We start from the raw sequence: 19748 nt of genomic DNA, 5'->3' as shown, positions 1-19748 counted from the left end.
CTTGCAAAATCACGTTTTCTCATGCAGCCCAGACTCTGCCAGATGAAGCAAAGTCCAATAACAAAGTTTCGAGGCAAACATCTCACATCCAGACTTCACTTTCAGTTAAAAATATCCTTTATTAAAAGCTTTGAATGTGGTAATGATTTGTGTCGAGAATAACAGTGTGTTGATATGACCTCTTCCCCCATAAAGCAAAGCATTTTAGTGTTACAGACCAGTGTGTGTTTTAAAATGTTAACAGTATGTCATCACTTAATTTAAACTTTCAAAAGAGCTCTCAACATTACATAACGGAGACCATGATCAGGTCAAAAGAGTTCCAGCTAATAATAAACCAATTATTCTTAATTATTCCACAAATACAAAATAAAGGATAGGGTTTTCATTTTCTGAATTAAAATTAAATTAAAAGAGCCCAAATAAAGAGTCAACAAAAATACTAATGTCAATCAAAAAACATCCCAATTTTTCCAACAGACAAACTAATGAGTAAATAATTTATACTTTGACAAGACTGGTCCCTGATCTAAACCACCAACACTTTAATTCCGTTATTATTCTATACAGCCCTTCAAACAGTTATTTACAAAGTAAGTGTGTGTACGGTGTGAAGAATGTGAATTTAAAGAGCTTTACCAACACTGAGCGATTAAACAGAGGATGACGTCGACACACAAAGAGGGGATGGAGAATTTAACTGTTTCTTAGGAGCAATAAATTATGCTACATCAGAGTAAGTAGATTATAAGGGGACGGATAAGGTTAGAAAAAACAGCAGTCTTCCACCTCTGGAATGAAAAAACTGCAAATTGTGAAGTCTGAATGCAGGGACAAGGAATCATATTGGATATGCAAGAGGAAAACCCGCATCCAGCTGACATACTGAATTCATGTACATACAGTATGTACAAATATCAATATAATGCTCTTCTCTTTAAATGTGACTTTTAGAGGAAAAGGAAAGGGGAAAAGAAAAACACTACGGGAATGTGTAAGAAGAGAAATTGCACTGTGCTCCGTTTTTGTGCATGAAACTAGCAGACGAGAAAGAGATAGCATGCCCTGAACCTCAAGCCACCTTCAAATAAGAGGTCCGCATTATGTGAACACTAATATCCGCTTTCAGGCGGAGATGTGACGACAGGATATCTGTACGCTAATGCTGCAGCTGAAACACAAAGACGGGAAACAGCTGGCCGAGCTCGGTTCTGAATATCCAATTCAGCTCACAGCCACCTCACAGGCTCACTAATTAAAACGGTACATCTCTTTATTTAATCTACAAACACCGGCGGGTTGACTTTCTAGAGTCTGCGCCGGTTGCCTGGCAACGGGTCAGCGCCACCAGACAGGATGACAGGATACGGCGCAACACCGACGACGGCGAAACGAAAAACGTTTCAACACTTCTAAAATAATCAAATCAAATTATTTCGTGAGTCTGAGGGGTGATTCCACCATTTTCTGTCTTTGCAGTTAGCTAGCGAGTCTTTTAATTTGGGGACGAATCGAAAACTGGTATCAAAGTGAGGGAATCAGATTTGAGTAATGATTGAACGAAGCGTCCCGAAGAATCAAACAAAAAAAACAACAAAAAAAGATGAAACTGGATTTAAATACAATTAAATATATTATATAGTTTGTACCAGTAATCTAACAAGCATGTTACCCAAAATGTAGAGCATTTAATCTGACATAGTGACCTTTTTAGGTTGTATCCAAATCTGAAGGCACATGGAGAACACCATCTGCCCAAACACTTGATTATGAATCTATATTTCACCCGAAACACATTTAATTTTCAGAGAGGAAAGTTTGTCCCTCTACTTCCTCCCTGCTTGGGGTGTTTGAAAGAATATCGTACACACTCAAAGTCATCCGAAATCAAATGGTGAAAATCAACCGCGGCTCCCGATAAATACTTTGGCTAAAAAAGATGAAGTTCTGTAAAGTGCAATGTTTGTATGTAGATTTTTTTCCCCCTCCCACTCTTCTTTTAATTCATTATTTACGTAACAATAATAAATGATATTGATGGCTTGGGTTAGGTGTTGTGTCACATTTCCATTTTCTCCGCCCCTCCTCCGTCTGTCTCTTATCTGTCAGGGGCCTCGTGAAAGGGAGCCGTTTTTCAGAGGTACCCGCTCAGACACAGCAGCAGCAGGACGTGCACGGTCAGCAGATAGAGGCTGAACAGCAGAGGGGTGCGCTGGCGGGAGCAGAAGGCCACTCGGAGCATCCGCACCAAACCCGGACCACCTCGCCGAGTCTGTGGAAAGTGAAAACGCGAGGTTACGGGAAACATCCCAGCTCGTAAGTCTTCATTATTACAGTTATTACGATGACAGATGAGGCGGTCGGTACGGGACATTAGCGGAGACTCACTCGAACGACAGCTCCTTCCGGCGGCTCGATAAAAACAGCCGTCTCCGAGAGTTCCCCTTCTTGTGCAGAGTGCCATTTGGCCTGGCTTTGACTAATAATGGGGAGAATAAAAACATGTCAGCTGTCATATTTTGTTGACTGAACAAATTTATCACGACTAAAAAAATAAAAAATAAAAAAAAAAAGGACGAGAGGAATTATAATTATTCTGATACAGGAAAAACATGTATTTGACGATCCTTCGTCTCAACATAAAACAACTGAGTCACAAGCGACAAAATAATCAAGGTCTTATTTACACTCTAACATTAGCATATGGAAGAGGAACATAATACGGCGTGAAACATCATCTAACCGCGGCCTAAAGTCATCACTCTTAGTTTTGTCATGTATGGTGTAGATATAATAGCTCTATTTTCATTTTTCATGCTACTTGTCGAATTTGTTAGATACAAAACACCGACCTATCATCAACTTTTAAGTTGATATTTCCCAACTTATTGACAAATATGAGACTGTTTACACATCCAGCAGACACGGAGCAACATAAAGAAGTCACGTTTCCACCGCCTCTCTTTAAATGTTATGTTTTCGACCAACTCTTCAACGAAACACCTTTTTAGCTGCCCTACGCTCCACTATATTCACCTTCAGCTCTGACGTGCCGTTTGGTGAAGCTGCAGGTAAAGCAAAAGATGCTGATCAGAGCAGTTAGACTGAACCAAACTGTACAGTTGTCGGCTAGAAAAACAAAACAAAACGATGAGCTGGAAGACACGAAGAAACCCCGGCGAGCTGCTTCACGATTCAATGTTGATTGTTTACCGTTCGAGTCGATCCTGCGTGGCCATCAGCTGCTCCTCAACAGACACCCTCTGCTGCGTCTCTTCATCCAGTCTGAGTCACAGGAGTCAGAAATCAGTATCTGCGTCTTGTCGCGCTACTTTCACCTTTGTCGTGAGGTTCGATCCATACAGTACCTCCGCTGCAGCTCTTTGACCTCAGCCGTGGAGGCGTGGCTGTCCAGCAGGCTGCTTCTCTCCTGCGGGGCTCCGGGAGCGCTGTCCACTTCCTCTGAGCCCTGCGGGAACACGACCACGTTACATTCACGTCACATCTAACGGACTGTTCCACCCGCCGGCTTCGCTGGTTTCAAAGTTTGCTTTGCACGTTTTGCAGGCCGAATATTTGAAGGGAAAAATAAAGATGTTAAAACAGCTTTACCACTTAAAACCCAATTATTACACCTCAATGGAGAGAACCGTGACAAGAGTTCAAAACCTGGTGGTATTTGTGTCAGACATCCAAAGATGAACAGAAAAAGGACAGAAATGTATGTTTTGTTCTTACTTTGTTTTTATATTTTTCCATAAAAAAATATGAGGTATATTTTTTGCTTCTTTGGGTCTCTAAAAGTCCTTAAATGGAAATTATCTAAGAAACATTTAGAAAAACCAATGTTATTTTCGCAATGCCACTTTCCACAGAATCTATTATTTTCCTTCACAGTTAGAAGCACAACTAAATGTTGAGACTCCCACCTCTCTCTGGTATTGTTCCTGCTGGAGTTTCGGTTTCTGAGCCCGGGCTTCTTCCAGCATGGCGGTGAGTTGCCGCAGCTGGTGGTCCCTCTCTGAGAGCGTGGTGAGAGTCTGCTGCTTCAGCTGCTCTGCCTGAGCCATCCAGTCAAGACGCTCCAGCCTAAAAGAAAAAAGACACGTACAATAAATCAAAGCCTACGTGTATTATTTTGCTTTAAAACCAAACTAAAAAGAAGAGTACGAGTTCTACTGTACGACTTCACCTGAGCATCTCTATTTCCTGCTTGCCGATTTCCACCACATTCTCAAGCTGTGTAATGACACCCAGCACGTCATCGTTCCTGCTCTTCTCTTCAAACAGCTCCTGGCTGACTTTAATCAGCTCTCCTGCTCCCAGCCGAGCCAGCTCTGACTTCTGCTTCTTCAGCTCAGACGTCTGAGATTTCAGTTGCTCCAGCTGCAAACAGAGAAAGCGGAAAACGCAAAATATGTTGAACGTGCAATGTAATTAAAACTCACCCACAGTGAAAACCGAGCAGTCAACAGCTGTTAAGAGTGGTCATATTTACATGACTGTTGAACAGGTCACTCACCAGTCGCTCCCTGTCGTTCTGCAGGGCTTGCAGTGCGTTCTTCAGCCCCCACACTTCTCCAGTGGATCCTCCGGGGCTGCTGACTGCTGCGTGGCCACCTGTCTTGCTCATCTCTTCCAGTTTCAGGCTCAGCTCCTGGGCCTTACTGACTGCCTGGTCCCTGCTGTCCTGGAGGGAGGCCATGGCTTTAGCGAAGGACTGGTTGTCCGTTCTCAGCTGGTTTGCCACCTCTTTTTCCTCCAGCAGATTCTGCTCTACTACCAGCAGGTCTCTGGCGAGCTCCGCCACCCTCTCCTGAGCGCTCTCCGACTCCGTCCGCATCACACCTCCCTCCCATCGTAGCTCGGCTAGCTCTTTGCTCCTGCTCTCCTGCTCTCGCCTCTCCCTCTGCAGACTCTCCTCCAAAGTCTCCACTTGGTCTCTTGCCGCCTGCAGCTGCTCCCTCAGCTTCTCAACCTCTGCACCCGGAGCATCTATCACCTGTGATGACGCCCGACTGTCAGCAGCCTGACTAAGAGTCTCGCTCTCCACCCTGTGCACCACGGCGTCTCCCTCCGCCTCTCTGGCTCTGCTGACACTCTTTAACTGACTTTCCAGCTCCTCACGTTCCCTTTCTAAAGATGCGATACGCTCTCTCTGGGCTGCCAGAAGCTGTTTGTGTTGGGATTCCTTCATGCTCAGGACTTGATTAAGTTCCTCACGATAGTTGTGAAGCTGAGACGACAGCTTGGCTTTTTCAGCATACAGGTCGTCTCTCTGGACCAGCAGAGAGCGCAGCTCTTCCTTCAGGCTGTTATTCTCTCCTGCCGCCTCCTGGATCAAACCATCCTTCTCCAGCATTACCTGGAACACAATGCAGATGTTATAATGGCAGCTTAAACCGGCTCCATACATGTTAAAACATTTTGTTTATATGCATTACCTGCAAGTGTTTCTCTTCCAGCTGCTTGTAATTGTTGAGGACTCTGTCTCTGTCATCCTGCAAGGAGCCCATGGCCTTCATGAAAGAGTCCAGCCGGGTTTTTCTGTTGTTGCTCTCCTCCTCTGCCTTCCGCAGTTTATCTTCCAGATCCCGCACTTCTCCTTTCCTCTGCTCCAGCTCCTTCTCAGCTTCGTGTGCCCTGCTGTCCGCCTCCTTTCTGGCCTCATCTGCAGCCTAGAAAATAAATGACAGGCGGATGGTGAGAAATGCCCAAAATCCTGCCAAATTATTTTGCAGTAAATGAAAACGTGTTCACCTGGGCAACAGCTTGCTCCTGCTCCCCGAGCATTTCCACTTCCCTCCTCTCCTTCTCATTTAATTCAGTCTGCAAGCTCTCCGTCAGGGTCTTGGAGGATCGCAGGTCGGTCTCCAGTTGCTCCACGCTCAGACACAGCCGCCTCTCCTCTGCCTCCCTCTCCCTCAGCTTCGTCCTGGCCTGGTCGACTTCCCCCTGCAGCCGACCTACAGCCTCCTCCAGAGCCCGGGTTCTCTGATGGAGGCTCTCCACCTCGTTTTTCAGGGTGTGGGCTTCTTTTTGCGCAGACTGTAACTCAGCTGTGGTTTGCTGAAGCTTCCTCCTCTCCTCCTCCAGGGCAGCTTCGCTATCTCTGACTTTCTTTTCTTCTTCTTCAAATCTCAGCTGCCAATTTTTGCCTGCTTTCTGTAATCTGAAAAAAACAAATCATCTTAAGTTCTGGGTGAGAAAGGTTATGATTCATTTGGTGAAACAGTGAAACTGATGGTGTGGGTTTTTTTTTTTTTTTTTTTTTTTTTTTTTTACCTGTCAACGGAAAGCTGAAGTTCCTCTTTGAGTGCAGTTTCTTTCTGAAGCTGTTCTGCAAGTTCCTTGGCCCGTGTTTCAGCCTCCCGAACTTCAGCCTCCTTCCCCTGCAGAGCACCGTTAAAGCGGGTCTCCCACTGCCGGGCCTCGTCCAACACTCTGTCCCGGTCGTCTTGCAGGGAGGACATGCAGCGCGAGAAGGCAGCCAACCTGGCCAGAGACTCATCCAGACGGGCTTGCGTCTCCTGGCCTCGTCTCTCAGCTCCCTCCGCCATCTCTCTGGCCTCCAGAGTAGCCTCCTCCTCCTTCTCCCTCTCGGTGTACGCCTCCTCCAGCCTCAGCTCCATCTCCTTCAGTTCAGCACCCAGCCTGAATCTAACAGAGTCCAGGGTTTGCTCGGCCTCAGCTTTCATCGCGTCCTCTCTCTGCTGGATGCTCTGTTCGACGGTTGTTTTTGCTGCTAAGGCCTCACTTGCCTCTTTCTGGGCCTCATTCAGGTGTGCTTTACAACTATCCAGCTCTGCTTCAGTTCTTTTCAGGTCCTCTCGAGTTTTGGAAGCCTCCAGTTGGGATTGTTCTAGTTTGCTCTGGAGCTCATTGTGGCCCAGCTTCAGTGCTTTGGCTTCTCTCCCCAGTTCACTGATCCTCTCCTGGTACTGAATGCAGTCTCTCTGCAGCTGGCGGACTTCCAGCTGTTTCTCCCTCAGCAGCTCCTCCAGCTGACGTGTTCTGTTCTGGCTGCCTTCTTTGACCCTCTGGGCAGACCTCAGCTGCTGCTCCAGCTCCCGCTGCTTTCCAGACTCTGCCTCAGCTTCAGCTCGCTCTCGCTGGGCTTGCCTCATGTCCTCCTCCAGCCTGGCAGCTCGGTCCCTCTCGCTCTGAGCCTCGGCTTCGAGTTCGGCTCGCTCCCTCTCCACCTTCTCCAGCTCCCGCTGTAGTCCGCTGAGGTGCTCCCGGTTGTCGGCTGCCTCTTGCTGGTAGCCGGCGATGCTGCCGTTGAGCTGAGCCAACTGGTTCATGAGACGCTCCTCCAGGTTATCCTTTTCGGTTTCAATGCTTCTGAGGAGTTCTTTGAACTGAGTTTCCCTCTTCGAAGCCTCTTCAGTTAGGCTCTTTTCTCTGTCTTTGCTCTCCTGAAGGCATTTCTCTAAAGAGGCTGCCGGGCTCTCCTTCTCTTTACTCTCCTGAAGGTCTCGTTCAAGAGAGGCCAGTTCAGATTTGAGCTCAGCCTCCCGTTCCTGCCACAGTTCCCTCTCTGCGTTAACAGCGGCTTCAATATCTCTCATTCTGTTTTCTAATACAATCCGAGCGCTCTCAGACATTTCTGCTTGTTCTTTTTCTTCAGTAGATTCTAAATGTGCAGACTCAGCGACTATCTGGTCGTCTCGAGTTTCTTCTGGAGTGAAGAGTTTTTCTGCGTCTTCATCACGACTCTCAACAGCCTCTGTTGTCGTCATGATTGTGTCTGATTGCTGTGCAGTGACAACCTCTTCTACAACAACAGCAGAGCTCAGTGGAATAACTGAACTTTCGCTGCATCTTTCTCCCACTTGATCAAGTTGTTCCCTCAACTCTTCGATCTGCTGCCCTAATGAGTCTCTTTCTGCCACTGACGCCTCCAGCTCATTTTTCAAAGCTCCCAGCTCCTCTTGAAGTTGCTGAACTTCAGCTTTAAGAGCCTTGTCTCCTCGCTTCATCGCCGGCTTTTCCTGCATCTCTCTGAGTCTCTCGTTCTCTTCCTCGAGCTCTGATATCTTTTGCTGCTTCGTTTTGGCAAACTTTCTCATCTTGTCTTTCACCGAGTCCACCTCTTTCTGGGATTCCTCGGTCTGTCTCTCAGCTTCCTGCCTTGCGGCCTCGTGAGCTCTCACCTTGGCTGCCAGCTCCTGTCTCTCCTGTCGGGCAGCTTCCAGGACTCGTCTCACTCGCTCCGCCTCATCGCTCACGTTTTCGTAAGACTTGAGCAGAGTCTCGTACTCATCAGTCATGCCTTGAACCTTTTCTTCCCATTCTCTGCACATTCTGGCTGCCTCTTCCTTTGCCAACTCCACTTCTCTCTTACAGGCGTCTTTCTCATTGAGTATTCCTTCCATCGCCAGCTTGAGGCTTTCGCAGGAGGATCCCAGACTCTGGTTCTCCAGTAACGTCCGATCAACCTCATCAATGAGTCGCGCTCTTTCTGCTCTTAGCTTCTCCAGCTCGTCTTCAGCGGAGTCAATTTTCTGCTGCAGCTCGGCTACGGTCTTCTCACTTGAAGCTAGCTGCTCCTTCTGGGTTTTGTTTTCTTTCAAGACCTCTTTGCGAGAGATCAGAGCAGCCTGAAGCTTTCGCTGAAGCTGCAGGACCTTCGTCTCGCTGTCTTCCTCTTGCTTCTGTGGGACCTCAACCTCTAACCTCTGCGTCTTTTCTTGCTCAGCCTTCAGTTCTTCCTGCAAAGAATCTATTAGTTGATCCTTCTGAGACACCGTGTCTTGCATTGAGTGTATGAGAGAGCTCTGCTCGCTCAGCTGCTGACTCAGCTCCATTATCTCATGGTTCTTATTGTCGAGAAACTGTTTGAAGCCCTCCACTTCAGCCTGAAGAGTTGCAATGGATGATGTAGCATCTGCAGACGCTGCCTTGGCTGCAGCTTCCATTTCTGCTTTTAGGGTTTCGGCGTGAGACTCGGCTTGGCGATACTTTTCTCTCAGCTCGTTAATTTCCTCGGAGAGTGCATCAATCTGTCTTTCCTTTTCTCTCAGTGCTTGTAGCTCTTTGCCCAGTTGCAGTAATTCAGCCTCCTTCAGCGACAGACCGGCCTGGGTTTCCAGCAGCTGCTTCTCGAGCTCCGTGTTTGCCATCCGCACAATCTGGATCTCCTCCCTGGGGGCTTTCACGGATTCCTCCATTTGTGCAGGGAGGACGTCGGACGGCTCCGCGGGACGCTGACTCGGATCACTTGATTGTGGTTGTGATGAATCAGTCTCGGATGTTGTAAAATCCACCCAGTCCTCCTGGACCCAATCATTTCCTGCAGGCTTCTCCAGATTTTCCCCCATGTGCCTGAGCTCTCGATGAGGCGTCTCTTCTCTTTCAGTCAGGACTTTTTCTTCGAGCTCTTTCAGTTTAGTAAGAAGAATTTCTCGCTCGCCGCTCTGCACCTCAAAGCGTTCCATCAGCTCGCTGAATTCTTCTTTCTGCTGTTTCAGTTGTTCACGGTGGTGTCGGTCTTTCTCTTTGGCTTTGCGGATCGTTTCTTTGCGAGATTCTTGGGCCTCCTGAACCTTCTTCTGAAGCGTCTCACACTCCGCCTCCAGAGATGCCACCTGCGATTGCAACGCAGTTGTTTCAGAAGAAACGTCGGCCTGCTGAGAGTTTTCAGTTTCCTCACTTAGCTTTCTATTGAGAGACAGCGTTTCAGCAAGAACTTGATCCTGTTGACTAATTTTCTGCTGAAGAGTCTCAACTGCCTCCTCTTTGGATCTTAAAGCTTGCTCGAGCTCCACGACTTTAGCCTCCATTTCTTGGACCTCGTGTCCTTTAGGTTTGTCTGCCTGCGGGATATTTTCAGGATCTCCCTCCATTGCCGTTTCATCTTTCTCTTTCCATTTCTTTGCTTGTAACTCGAAGTCAGTAACCTTCTTCATGAGCTCTTTACGTTGCACAAGTGCTGCCTGCAGCTTTTTCTTCGTGCTCATCAGCTGAGTTTCCAGCGCTCTTTTCTCCTTTTGTAAACTCGCAAGTTCATCGTCGGCAGGAGCAGCTGATTCTTCACAAGTCGCTTGCGGTTTCTCTTCTCTTACTTTCTCAAGTTCCACTATCTGCTCCTTCAGTTTACTGACTTCACTGTCTATCTGGAGCTTCTCTTCCTCCGCCTGAAGGAGTTTGGCAGACATACTGTCATTTAGCTCCATCATCTCGTGATCTTTCTGGTTGATTCGAAGCTGTAACTCGCTGATCTCATTGTTGAGATCTGATGTCTGGGAGCAGTCCAACATGCTGCTCTCCATATCATGAAGCCTCCTTTCTAGCTCAGAGGAGAGGAGCTCTCTCTCCTCCAGCTGGGCACTCAGCATCCGGGCTTGACCCTCCTGCTCGGAGAGAGCTTGGTGGGCCGTTTCCAGATCTGTCTGCAAGGCCTGGATCTTCTGCTCCTTAGCTTTACCACCAGTGCTTAAAATGTCTATCTGTTCTTCTAGAAGCTGCAGTTCGACACCGTGCTTCTCCAGCACGGAGCTGTTTTGCTGAGAACGATTATCCAACTCCTCTCTAGCCGACTTCAGCTCCTCTGCAAAATTGCTGGCTTGGGACTCGGCCTCTCCTTGGGCAGCAGTGAGGGACTGTGTTTCCTCTTCCAGACTCCTGATCTTCTCCTGTGACTCTGCAGCTGCCTCTCTGAGCCTCTGCAGCTCAACCAAAAGTTCGCTGTACCTCCTCTGGAGCTCCTCAGCTAAAGCCTGAGCAAAGATCTGACCAGAGGGCACGTTAGCATCTGTGGAGGAAGAACTCTGCTGAGTTACATGAACTTGCACCGTCTCTCTGATGATGACAGAGGAGGACTCAACTTGGATGGTGGAGGTTTCCTGCTCCATGCCCGTCGCCACCCACGACTGGTTGAAGTCCTGCAGGATGGAGGGCCACTCTTGACCTCCATCTTGATTCACAGCTTCCAGGAGGGTCCAGCTGCTGTGGGCGACCTCCGAGTCACTACTAGCAACCATCTCATCTGACGACGTCCCTTTGGATTCTTCAGGGGACTCAGACTGGTGTCCAATTAGCTCCGGGCTACTCTCATTACCAGCAGATATGGAGAGCACGGAAGTGTCCTCAGCAACTAAAGTGGTCTCCTCTTCTTGGGTATCGTCCATGAAGTTAGGGAGGGCTGCAGAACTATCAAGGGGAGCCGCACTGTCATCCTGATCTGGGGTCTGATCGTCGTTTTCACCTGACGCAACCTCACCGGAGCTGTGCTTCGTAGCCAGTGTGAGGGATTCACGCAAGGCAACCAGCTCATTGTCTTTTTCTAACAGCTGCTGCTCCAGTGTCAGTATGTGTGCTGTCAAAATCAACAAAGATAAACAGAAAAAAAATCACGTTTTTCTGTCAATAAACAATTTTTATGCAAGCAGTGACAACTTTGAATAAAGTCCAGGTGAAGAACAAACACACTAACAGATTGTTTGTTGCTACGATACCACAGAGCTCAAAGTTCACGTGTTTAGCTCGTTACCCAGTGAATTAATACTTAACTTGGCAAAATCAAACCTGGGAACCGAATCTACCATTTTCATTATCTTGGTCTACGCCAAGACTACAGTACATTTAAATACTATATATTTAGGAAAGCCTCAGATACAGTAGCAAAAGCAGAAGTCCAGTTTATTGCATCCTTTTGTATGCTGTTTTCCTTTTATTGTTTGTCATCATTATGTTGAGTGAATGTATTTTAGGAGTCAGATTGTGGTACCTTTTTCAGCTTCAGATGAATCCTGTGAAGGTTCAGCTGCATCGTTTCTTTCAGAGATCTGAGAGAATAAACAAAAAAGAAACAAAAAATGAGACTAAAGGCAGGAAGGAAACTTTATGATCTCCCGTTTTATCACAATGCAGAAATATACTTGTGTACGAATAAAAACTTCACAATATTCAACTTTATTTATACAGCACTTGTCAAAACAAAGTTAGAGATAAAAAATGTATTTAAAAAAAAAAGAAGGCTGAAAAAAACAAACATAACATATAAAATGTGTTAAAAAAAAAAGTAGATAAAATCAATCAAAGGCATTTTTTAACATGTGAAATAAAAGTGGTTTAAAAAGCACCCGTGATCACTCGTCCAATTTAAATCTCTACAGCTGCTGTGTGAGGTGAAGGTCAGCTCAGTCAGTCATAACGGCGGCTCAGTGCTGAAGGGATTAGACATACCTCCTCGTGCAGCTGAGTTGAAGCACTGTCTGGCTGTCCTGTCTGAGACAGATGCAGATCACCTGTCCAGACTGGAGTCCTGACCCGAGACCAGGTGTCAGGGTTGAAACCAGTCTGACCCCTCAGCTCTCAAAATACAGGGTGACTTTGCAAATTGGGTTTCAATAGACGGGAAAAGGTACAAATGACACAGCTGTCTGACTTTGTAGGCAACCGCGAACTACTTTAACTTCTTATTCCTCAGCTTATACTGAGCCTCCAGTCTATCAACAACTTTTTTTTTTTGTCATATGAACGGAGAGGCGATGTGACAGAAACTCAGTACAAAGCCAAAGAAGAACTTTGAAGTTTAAGCTTCGCAGGTCGTCACAGAGCATATTTACAACTCCCTTTTGAAGTTTAGATCATAAGTGAAAGAAGCTGCTTACAACCTGGTGTTGAGCAGGTACTCATCTCCAAAAACTCACTTAATGCGTGTTGAGGCACTGTGTGTTAGAGCACCATTCACACCACACAGGTTGCATGTGAATATTACACCTGGCCTGGGGTGTGCCATATTGTATCCTTCACAATAATATTGGTGTAATTCATAATATGTTTAAAGCAATTCATGTTGTGATAATGGCGGCATTACGACTTGTTGATGTCACGATCGAATGCAACGCTGACAGACAGAACAAGGTTATATTTTCTGCAGATTCTTACTCTTCAACAGTTTCTGTTGTTAAAGAACTGAGATCATTTTTGTTTACTTTATGCCCACATAAAACTGACAAATTTGCCGCAATTGCAGGTTCTTGACATTAAGAATAAAATATTTTTCAGCATTTTGTCATATAAAAAATATAACAATGAGAAACCCCCTGAAATATTATGATATTATTTTAGAGATATCATACCTTATACCTGAGAAGGGAAAAATCCCCAATAATGCAGATCGGAATACAATCAGATTGACCAGACCGCTGCAATATGTCTCCTCCTGGTAGCTTAATCAAAAGCTTCATGTAGCAACAGTAACTATTAATTTTCTCTTGCAAAAGTGAAAGACACCAGCACACGTCGCTTGCTTTCGCCAGGTAGGTGCTTTTTTTGTTGACCGATTAATTTGCATGCAGAGATCTGATCACAATGCAGGCAGAAGGGAGATGACGCGAATGCTTTGTAATACGGGGTATGAATGCAAATGCATGTGGTGAGAACGTCATTTCATTCTGAGCAGATGCGGGCTCGACTCTAATTAGGAGCTTCTTTCCAGCAGCGGCTTCGTGAGGACGAAGAGCATGAAGGAACGCAAACCGATAATCCAGATAATGTATGCAGGTACAGATGTGCATGTTAGTGCGAAATGCTGCCCGAGTACTGACCGTTACCATTTGCTGCTGCAGCTGCTGTATCTTCTCTGTGGCCTCCTCTTGTTCAAAAGTTGTTCTGTCCAGTTGTTCTGAAAATCAGACAGTTCACATTAAAACATTAGTACCTTAATAAAGCAATGAAGGTTTGACGTTAACACACTATCCCAGATGGAGGCTCCTACCCTGAAGCGTTTGCATGGCGTGGGTGAGGTGGGCACAGCGTTCCTCACTCTCACTGCGTTCGTCTTTCAGCCGCGTCAGTCGTGTTTCAATAGACGTCACGGCGTCCAGGACCGAGGACGGGTCAGCGGGGACGGGGATTTCCTCTGGTACATTTTCCAGAGCCAGAGAATGAAGATGTCTCCAAATTTCAGCCGAGATCTCGCCCTTCTTCTGCATTCCCTCCTGCTCCTCCCTGAGGTGAGCCAGCTCTTTCTCCAGAGTCTCTACTTCTGCCTTCTCTCTCTCTCCAGCGTCCTGGCTGGCTTGGACAGCTGCAGACTCTCCCTCTGGCACTGATGCAAGTTCACTTTGAAGCCGAGCAATTTCCGCCCTGTCTCTCTCCGAAGCCTCATCGCTTGCTTGGACGGCCGCGAGCTCAGCCTCTTTCATCAGACTCAGCTCTGCCTGCAATCTGGCGACTTCCATCTTCTCCTTCTCCAGAGCCTCCTGACTAACATGCTCTGCCTCTCTCAGGGAGGCAAGTTCGCTTTCTTGCTGTGCCACCTCCGTTCTCTCTCTTTGCAGGGCCTCCAGGCTCTCTCGGAGGGCTGAAAGCTCTGCGTCGGCCCTGCCGGTCTGCTCGGCCCACTGCTGCCTCTCCTCCTCCCTCTGTTCGACGGCGTCGGCCAGCTCCTGCTCCATCTTCCGGAACTGAGCCGTCAAGATCTGAAAGAAAGATGATCAGTGTGGGTGCGTTTTGTGTGGTAGCCAAACAATGCATACTAATGACAATGCAGGGAGGATCCTGTTTGAACAGTTTTGTTTTCCTTTCAGGCATCTGCAAATATGTGGAGCAATCTCAAAACCAACATACTACAAGTAGCTGCACAGCTGGTTTTTGGTCCGGCAGGATCTGTACCTGCTTTTGCTGATCAGCGCTGCTCACTTCCTGCTGCAGCATCTCCAGCACTTGAGAACGCGAATTTAAGGCCTCTTCAAGCTCCTCACAGCGCCGCTGAGCTGCATGTAGGGCCTGAGACAAAGGAAATAAAGACAGAGAGATTTATTGTCTATTTATCATACTTTAATAAAACAGTTTTTCTTCAGTCTTTTCAATGGCCCAAATCATTAAAAAAAAAAAATAAAGTATTTGCTTTGGTTCATGGCCTCTTTTGGCACCAAATTTCCCCCTTTTTCCCTGATAAAGTTGTTTTTTTTGGTCTAAAGACAGAGAGACTGTGGCATCTTGGGCTGTAAAGACAAAATTGGACCCCAGGAAAACAAGCAACCATGTCAAACAAGACTAATGGGGTCTATACTGTTTCAAACCATCAACTAAATCTGCAGCCGCCATCAGAAGATTAATTACAATCTCCTTCATGATAATTCTTGAAAGATTCTGACATTTTATCAGCCAAATGATTAATCACAGTAGTAATTGGCAGACGAGTGGAATAATTAATAATGTCAAAAAGATAATTACACAGACTAAGGATTGAGTCAGTAAAAAAAAAAGAAGAAGAAAAAAAAAAGGAAGAAATCACAAGTTGAGAAATTAATTATCTTGTACCTGCTGGAGCTCACTGTCATTTGGAGACTGTGTTGTGACCCTCAGCAGCTCTTCTTCATGTTTCTGAATCTGTTCCTGGAAACGCACGTCCTTCTCACAGATCACAGCCTGAAGGATCCGTAGCTGAGAACACAAAAACACGCCACAAACCACTCAGAAAGAGCGTTCTCATGAAATTTAAAGTCCTTGTTAACAGATGGACTTTGTGTAATTAAAGGCGAAGTGATGTCACCTGCTCAGCGTGGACAGACTCCTTCTCTTGCAGGAGCTGTTCGGTGGTCTGGAGTCGCTCTTTAAGCTCCCTGCTGTTGGCCTCTTCCTCGCTCAGCTTGTTCTTCAGTTCTTGCAGCTCCTCTTCCACTGCGGCTCCGGCTTCGGTGAAAGAGCTGTCGGGACTCTGCTGCAGACATAACAGATGTTCCAGTCAGATAAAACGGATCCAAGTGAGCTGTACTGCACAAACAAAAAATACTTGGCACTGTGCACATGTATCAAATGCACGAGAGGCTCTAATGACCTTACAATCGGGTTAAAATGACATAAATTGGGCTTATTAAAACTTACTGTTGCTCCTCCCTGTCCTTTCAAATCAGTTATTTGTTTGTTGAGTGAAGCCATCTTGGCTTTGGCCTGCAGTTTGAGTTTGGTGAAGCGAGCATCAGCTTCTTCTCTCTCACTCTGTGGATACACAAAATATGGACTCCGTCTTAAAAGATATTTGCAGAGAGTACTAGTGAACTGACTTTAAAAGTAACACACAGGGTTGTTTACCTTGTGCTGTGCATCTTTGTTGGTCAGCTCGGTGTTCTTTTGGCCCAGCTGGGTGTCTTTGTCTCGGATGAGCTCCTTCAGCTGGACCACCAGTTGTTCCAGGTGGGCCAGCCTCTCCATGGCCTCCTCGGGTGCCTCGGAGTCCCCCGGAGGTTGGCCGTCACCGGCAGGGAGCTGAGGCACCAGCATGCCCTGTACGAGGAAACAGGTTGGTTTACTTGTCAGGGTTTGTCAGCCTGTAAAACACCCATATGTGCACTGCGGGTCTGGAGGAGCTTTGTGAAGAAATAAACGTGACAAAACTATTACGGTAGTTAAAATTTCTGATAGACTTGTAAATCGGCGCATGGAGACATTGAAAAGAGTGAAATTCAGGATATTTCAGCTTCTGCTGCTTCAATCTTGACCGTTAATTTTCTTTTGAGTACCACAACTTTACAGAAGTGACACACTAAATCACTGTGAAAATAACAAGACTATGGGAGAGAAAGGTTTTTCTTGAACATGCAGACAGTCTGGAGCCAGAAGAGCCTAAATGATGTTTTGAGTCAGGAAATCAGGATAAATCTGGCATATAAAAGGTGCCAGCTGATCTTTTTTTTTTTGTTTCAGGAAAAGATCAACAACAAGAATCCATTTCCTTTCAGTATCTGCTCGTGTTTCTCTTTTTAGGCAATGATTTCCCCGACTGAAGTCCACACGTACTTATTTAAAAGCTGGAGGGCACAGATGGCAAAACTCTTCATTATCAGTTTTTATAAATTTGTGTGTTGCTCTCTCACCTGTGGGTCTCCATCTGGGCCCTCCTCTCCAGAGAGCTCCTGGAGGACCGTAGCAAGACGGCTGAACATAAAGATGGCACTGTGAGGAGGGGTATAAAAAAAAATATTTTTAAAAATCACGTGTTTGAGGCTTCAGAATAGACTCACATTAATAATATCTGACACGTAAATCCTTCCCTTGCTGCACCTGCACGAGTCCTTTCCTGCTCGCTTCAGATAAAGGGATGGAAATGTAACGTATTTTTCAAAATCTGTCTGCAGATGACAATTGTCTCCCTAGTCCTCCATCAATGTTCAGCCTCAGTATAATTTCCGTTTCATTTTCATTTACTGTAGCAGAAATGCAGCCAGCAGTTAACCCTGTATTATGTTTGTAATTCACAGTAAATAATGTATTTAATGCAGGATGTGTACACCTTTAACTACACGCAGCTCAAAGACACTGATGCTGAAGGTCCTTTGAAGGAGTTGAATATAAACACAATATTTTAGGTTGTTTGCACATGCCAGCAGTGAAAAGAAGAGGACGAGTTAAAAAAAAATTTTACGTGAAAAATTGCTTCTACTGACAATTAGTTGATTATTTTACTGTTGCTCAACTAATCAATTAATTATCAAGAAACATATGTGCTGCATTTTTGCACTAGCAGATTACAGTCAGAGTTTCTTAAAATCACATTTTCTACAAAAAGAAAGGCTAAAAAGTGTAAATAAAAAGGCAGAAAGTAGTATATCTCTACATAATACGCACATTCAATATTATAGTATAATTGTGGTTGCCATAGTTGTGTTATAGCTTTCCACCGTCATGGTCATTTTCATGACCTGTACAAGAGGAGCTCGTGTGATAAAATGATTGACTACTTTTAAATAGACCTGTTGTTTTTTTTCAAACCAAAGTATTTTTTTTAATTTTTTTTCTCAAAGGCAACTCATTGCCAGACAACCTCTAATCTGCGGTCTCCGAACCAGACCGGACGGAGCCGAGTCTTTCCGAACCCGTCGGACGCTCCACTGCGGCTGCGTCACCCCCTTTTTTTTTTTTTTTTTTTTTTTTTTTTTTGTGAACGGCAAAGATTGTAGCTAGCTAACGTGAAAATGGACGTCAAACTTCCCGAGCTGCAGGACAACAGGAAACACATCTAGAGATGAAGAGACGTGAACGGGACGCTCCGTGAAAATACCCGCCGTTTACCGCGACCGTAGTTTTCCACAATACAGCGAGTTAGCTCGTGCTACTTGGCCAGCTAACCCCCCGATAACAGGTAACTAAGGACCGCGGAGTTTTTTTTTTTTTTTTTCCTCCTCCGTGCTGTTGTTACACAAGCTCAGTGTTTTTTTTTTTTTTTTTTTAAAAAGAAAAGACATTTGACTCACCTGTGCGAGTGCTTCCCAGGTAAACGTGTCTGTTTTTTTTTTTATTGGATATATTTCCTCGGATGGATTTCAGAGCATAGCCACATCACCAAACATTCCCGGAAACAAATCTTCCTCTGCTCTGATTGGACAACCGGGATCAGCGTCTGTAAGGGACCGTCTGCAAGTGTACAAGCGTCTACTCCTTTTTTTTTTTTTTTAAAAAAGAAATTTTTTAGGGAGTATCTGCATATTTAAAATAAAAAAAAAAACCAAATGAGCCCTTGACTCAAATAATACTCACAAAGTTGACCCTTCATCTGCAGCCACCCGGGTGGTTGCACCGTCCTGGTGCAACGATGGTAGGCCATGACCAACGAGTCAACCTGATCATCAACCGTGGCAGGCAGCTGGGGAGGAGTCTGCTGCTGCTGGCCCACTACACCACCGTGTTCGTGGCCTTCGTGGGGCGCACGGTGCAGTGGATGGTGGATGCGGTGAAGTGGACCGGCCTGTTTGCGCACTACACCGTGTCGGCGTTCGACTCCATCCACAGGCATCTGCGGTGGGGGAAGAGGAAAAGCGTCAGGGCCAGTGAGATCTCCCCGACCTCTGCCACGGAGCCACAGTGACTTCATGTTTGCTTTAACTTCGTCTTACTGTGCCACATTGGCAAGAAGCCAAAACCAGCCTGCAGCAAACTTCAAACTAAAGGAAATATTACTCTGAATGAAGGAAGAAAACGAGGCCTTACTGAAGTCAGAGAAACGTAGCTTTTTACTTTTTTTAAGCTCTTAAAGCATAGCTCTTTGTTTCACAGTCGTGTTAGTGTTATGTTTTTAATGTGTGATTACATGTTCAGGACAAGCTCTTCCAAAGTGTTGCAAACTATATATCAGACTATGGGATATGACTGTTAGTGGAAATGTGTCACAGGGTAATGCAAACTGGAGTCAGACATGTTGGAAGCGCAGTCATTATTGCACTACAGCAGAAGGAAGCAGATGTTTTCCAGAGGCAACTAATATCTAAACGTTCCCTAAATGTTGCTTTAAAATGATCCATGGCGCGTTTTATTTATTTTTTTTACTTTTACTTTTATATTAATACGTATATTTGAACTGTTAACACATTTAGACTGCAACCACTAACATGTACTATATATATATATATCTGTTGTTTATCTTTTTTTAATGACACTAGCCAATATTAAGATTTATTCACAGACTCATTGCAGCTGAATACAACACACTCATGCTTTCAAGTATTGCTACAAGGTCGTTGCAATGAAGGAGTTATATTTAATTTGACACTACAGCACTTACTGAATGTATGCATTATTTTCTGGTGTTTAAGTTGAGATGAAATGGCTTTCCGCAGCGTTTTGATATTAATTTCACTAACTGTAATGCCTTCTCAGTTTTATTCTGTGGTATCTAAATAAAATGATCAACCAAATCAGTTTGTTTATTTGCAGAATTAAACAATTCATTCATTCATTTTTCAGTTATTTTCTTCTTAAATTTGGGGTTTTTTAAAATGTAAAAAAAAAAAAAAAAAAAA

The 19748-nt window shown here is 45.4% G+C and overlaps 1 protein-coding gene across 4 annotated transcripts; it reads right to left on the bottom strand.

The window, feature by feature from the left end:
• Positions 1-99: 99 nt before the first annotated feature.
• Positions 100-19500, bottom strand: golgb1 (golgin B1). 4 transcript variants are annotated; one of them, XM_069164972.1, is made up of 21 exons: positions 18490-19500; positions 18207-18390; positions 16830-16908; positions 16048-16239; positions 15841-15954; positions 15509-15676; positions 15277-15399; positions 14626-14739; positions 13727-14432; positions 13557-13633; positions 11732-11789; positions 6286-11320; positions 5761-6172; positions 5445-5678; positions 4523-5365; positions 4193-4386; positions 3930-4089; positions 3369-3469; positions 3214-3285; positions 2389-2479; positions 100-2272 (listed from the first exon to the last, which is right to left on the bottom strand). In XM_069164972.1, the coding sequence occupies exons 3-21, from the start codon at positions 16896-16898 to the stop codon at positions 2135-2137; spliced, it is 8901 nt and encodes a 2966-aa protein (XP_069021073.1). In that variant the 5' UTR covers positions 16899-16908; positions 18207-18390; positions 18490-19500; the 3' UTR covers positions 100-2134. The 4 variants fall into 4 exon arrangements, with proteins under 4 accessions (XP_069021073.1, XP_069021072.1, XP_069021075.1 ...); XM_069164971.1 differs by having other exon boundaries at positions 18207-19500; XM_069164974.1 differs by having other exon boundaries at positions 13563-13633; positions 18207-19500.
• Positions 19501-19748: the final 248 nt, after the last annotated feature.

Source organism: Embiotoca jacksoni, unplaced genomic scaffold (genome assembly GCF_022577435.1).
Source record: "Embiotoca jacksoni isolate LCO1_2020_lvr unplaced genomic scaffold, fEmbJac1.0.p SCAF_32, whole genome shotgun sequence".
Classification (NCBI taxonomy): Eukaryota; Metazoa; Chordata; class Actinopteri; family Embiotocidae; genus Embiotoca; species Embiotoca jacksoni.
Note: the sequence above shows the minus strand (reverse complement) of the source record. Positions and strands in the feature narration are given on the sequence as shown.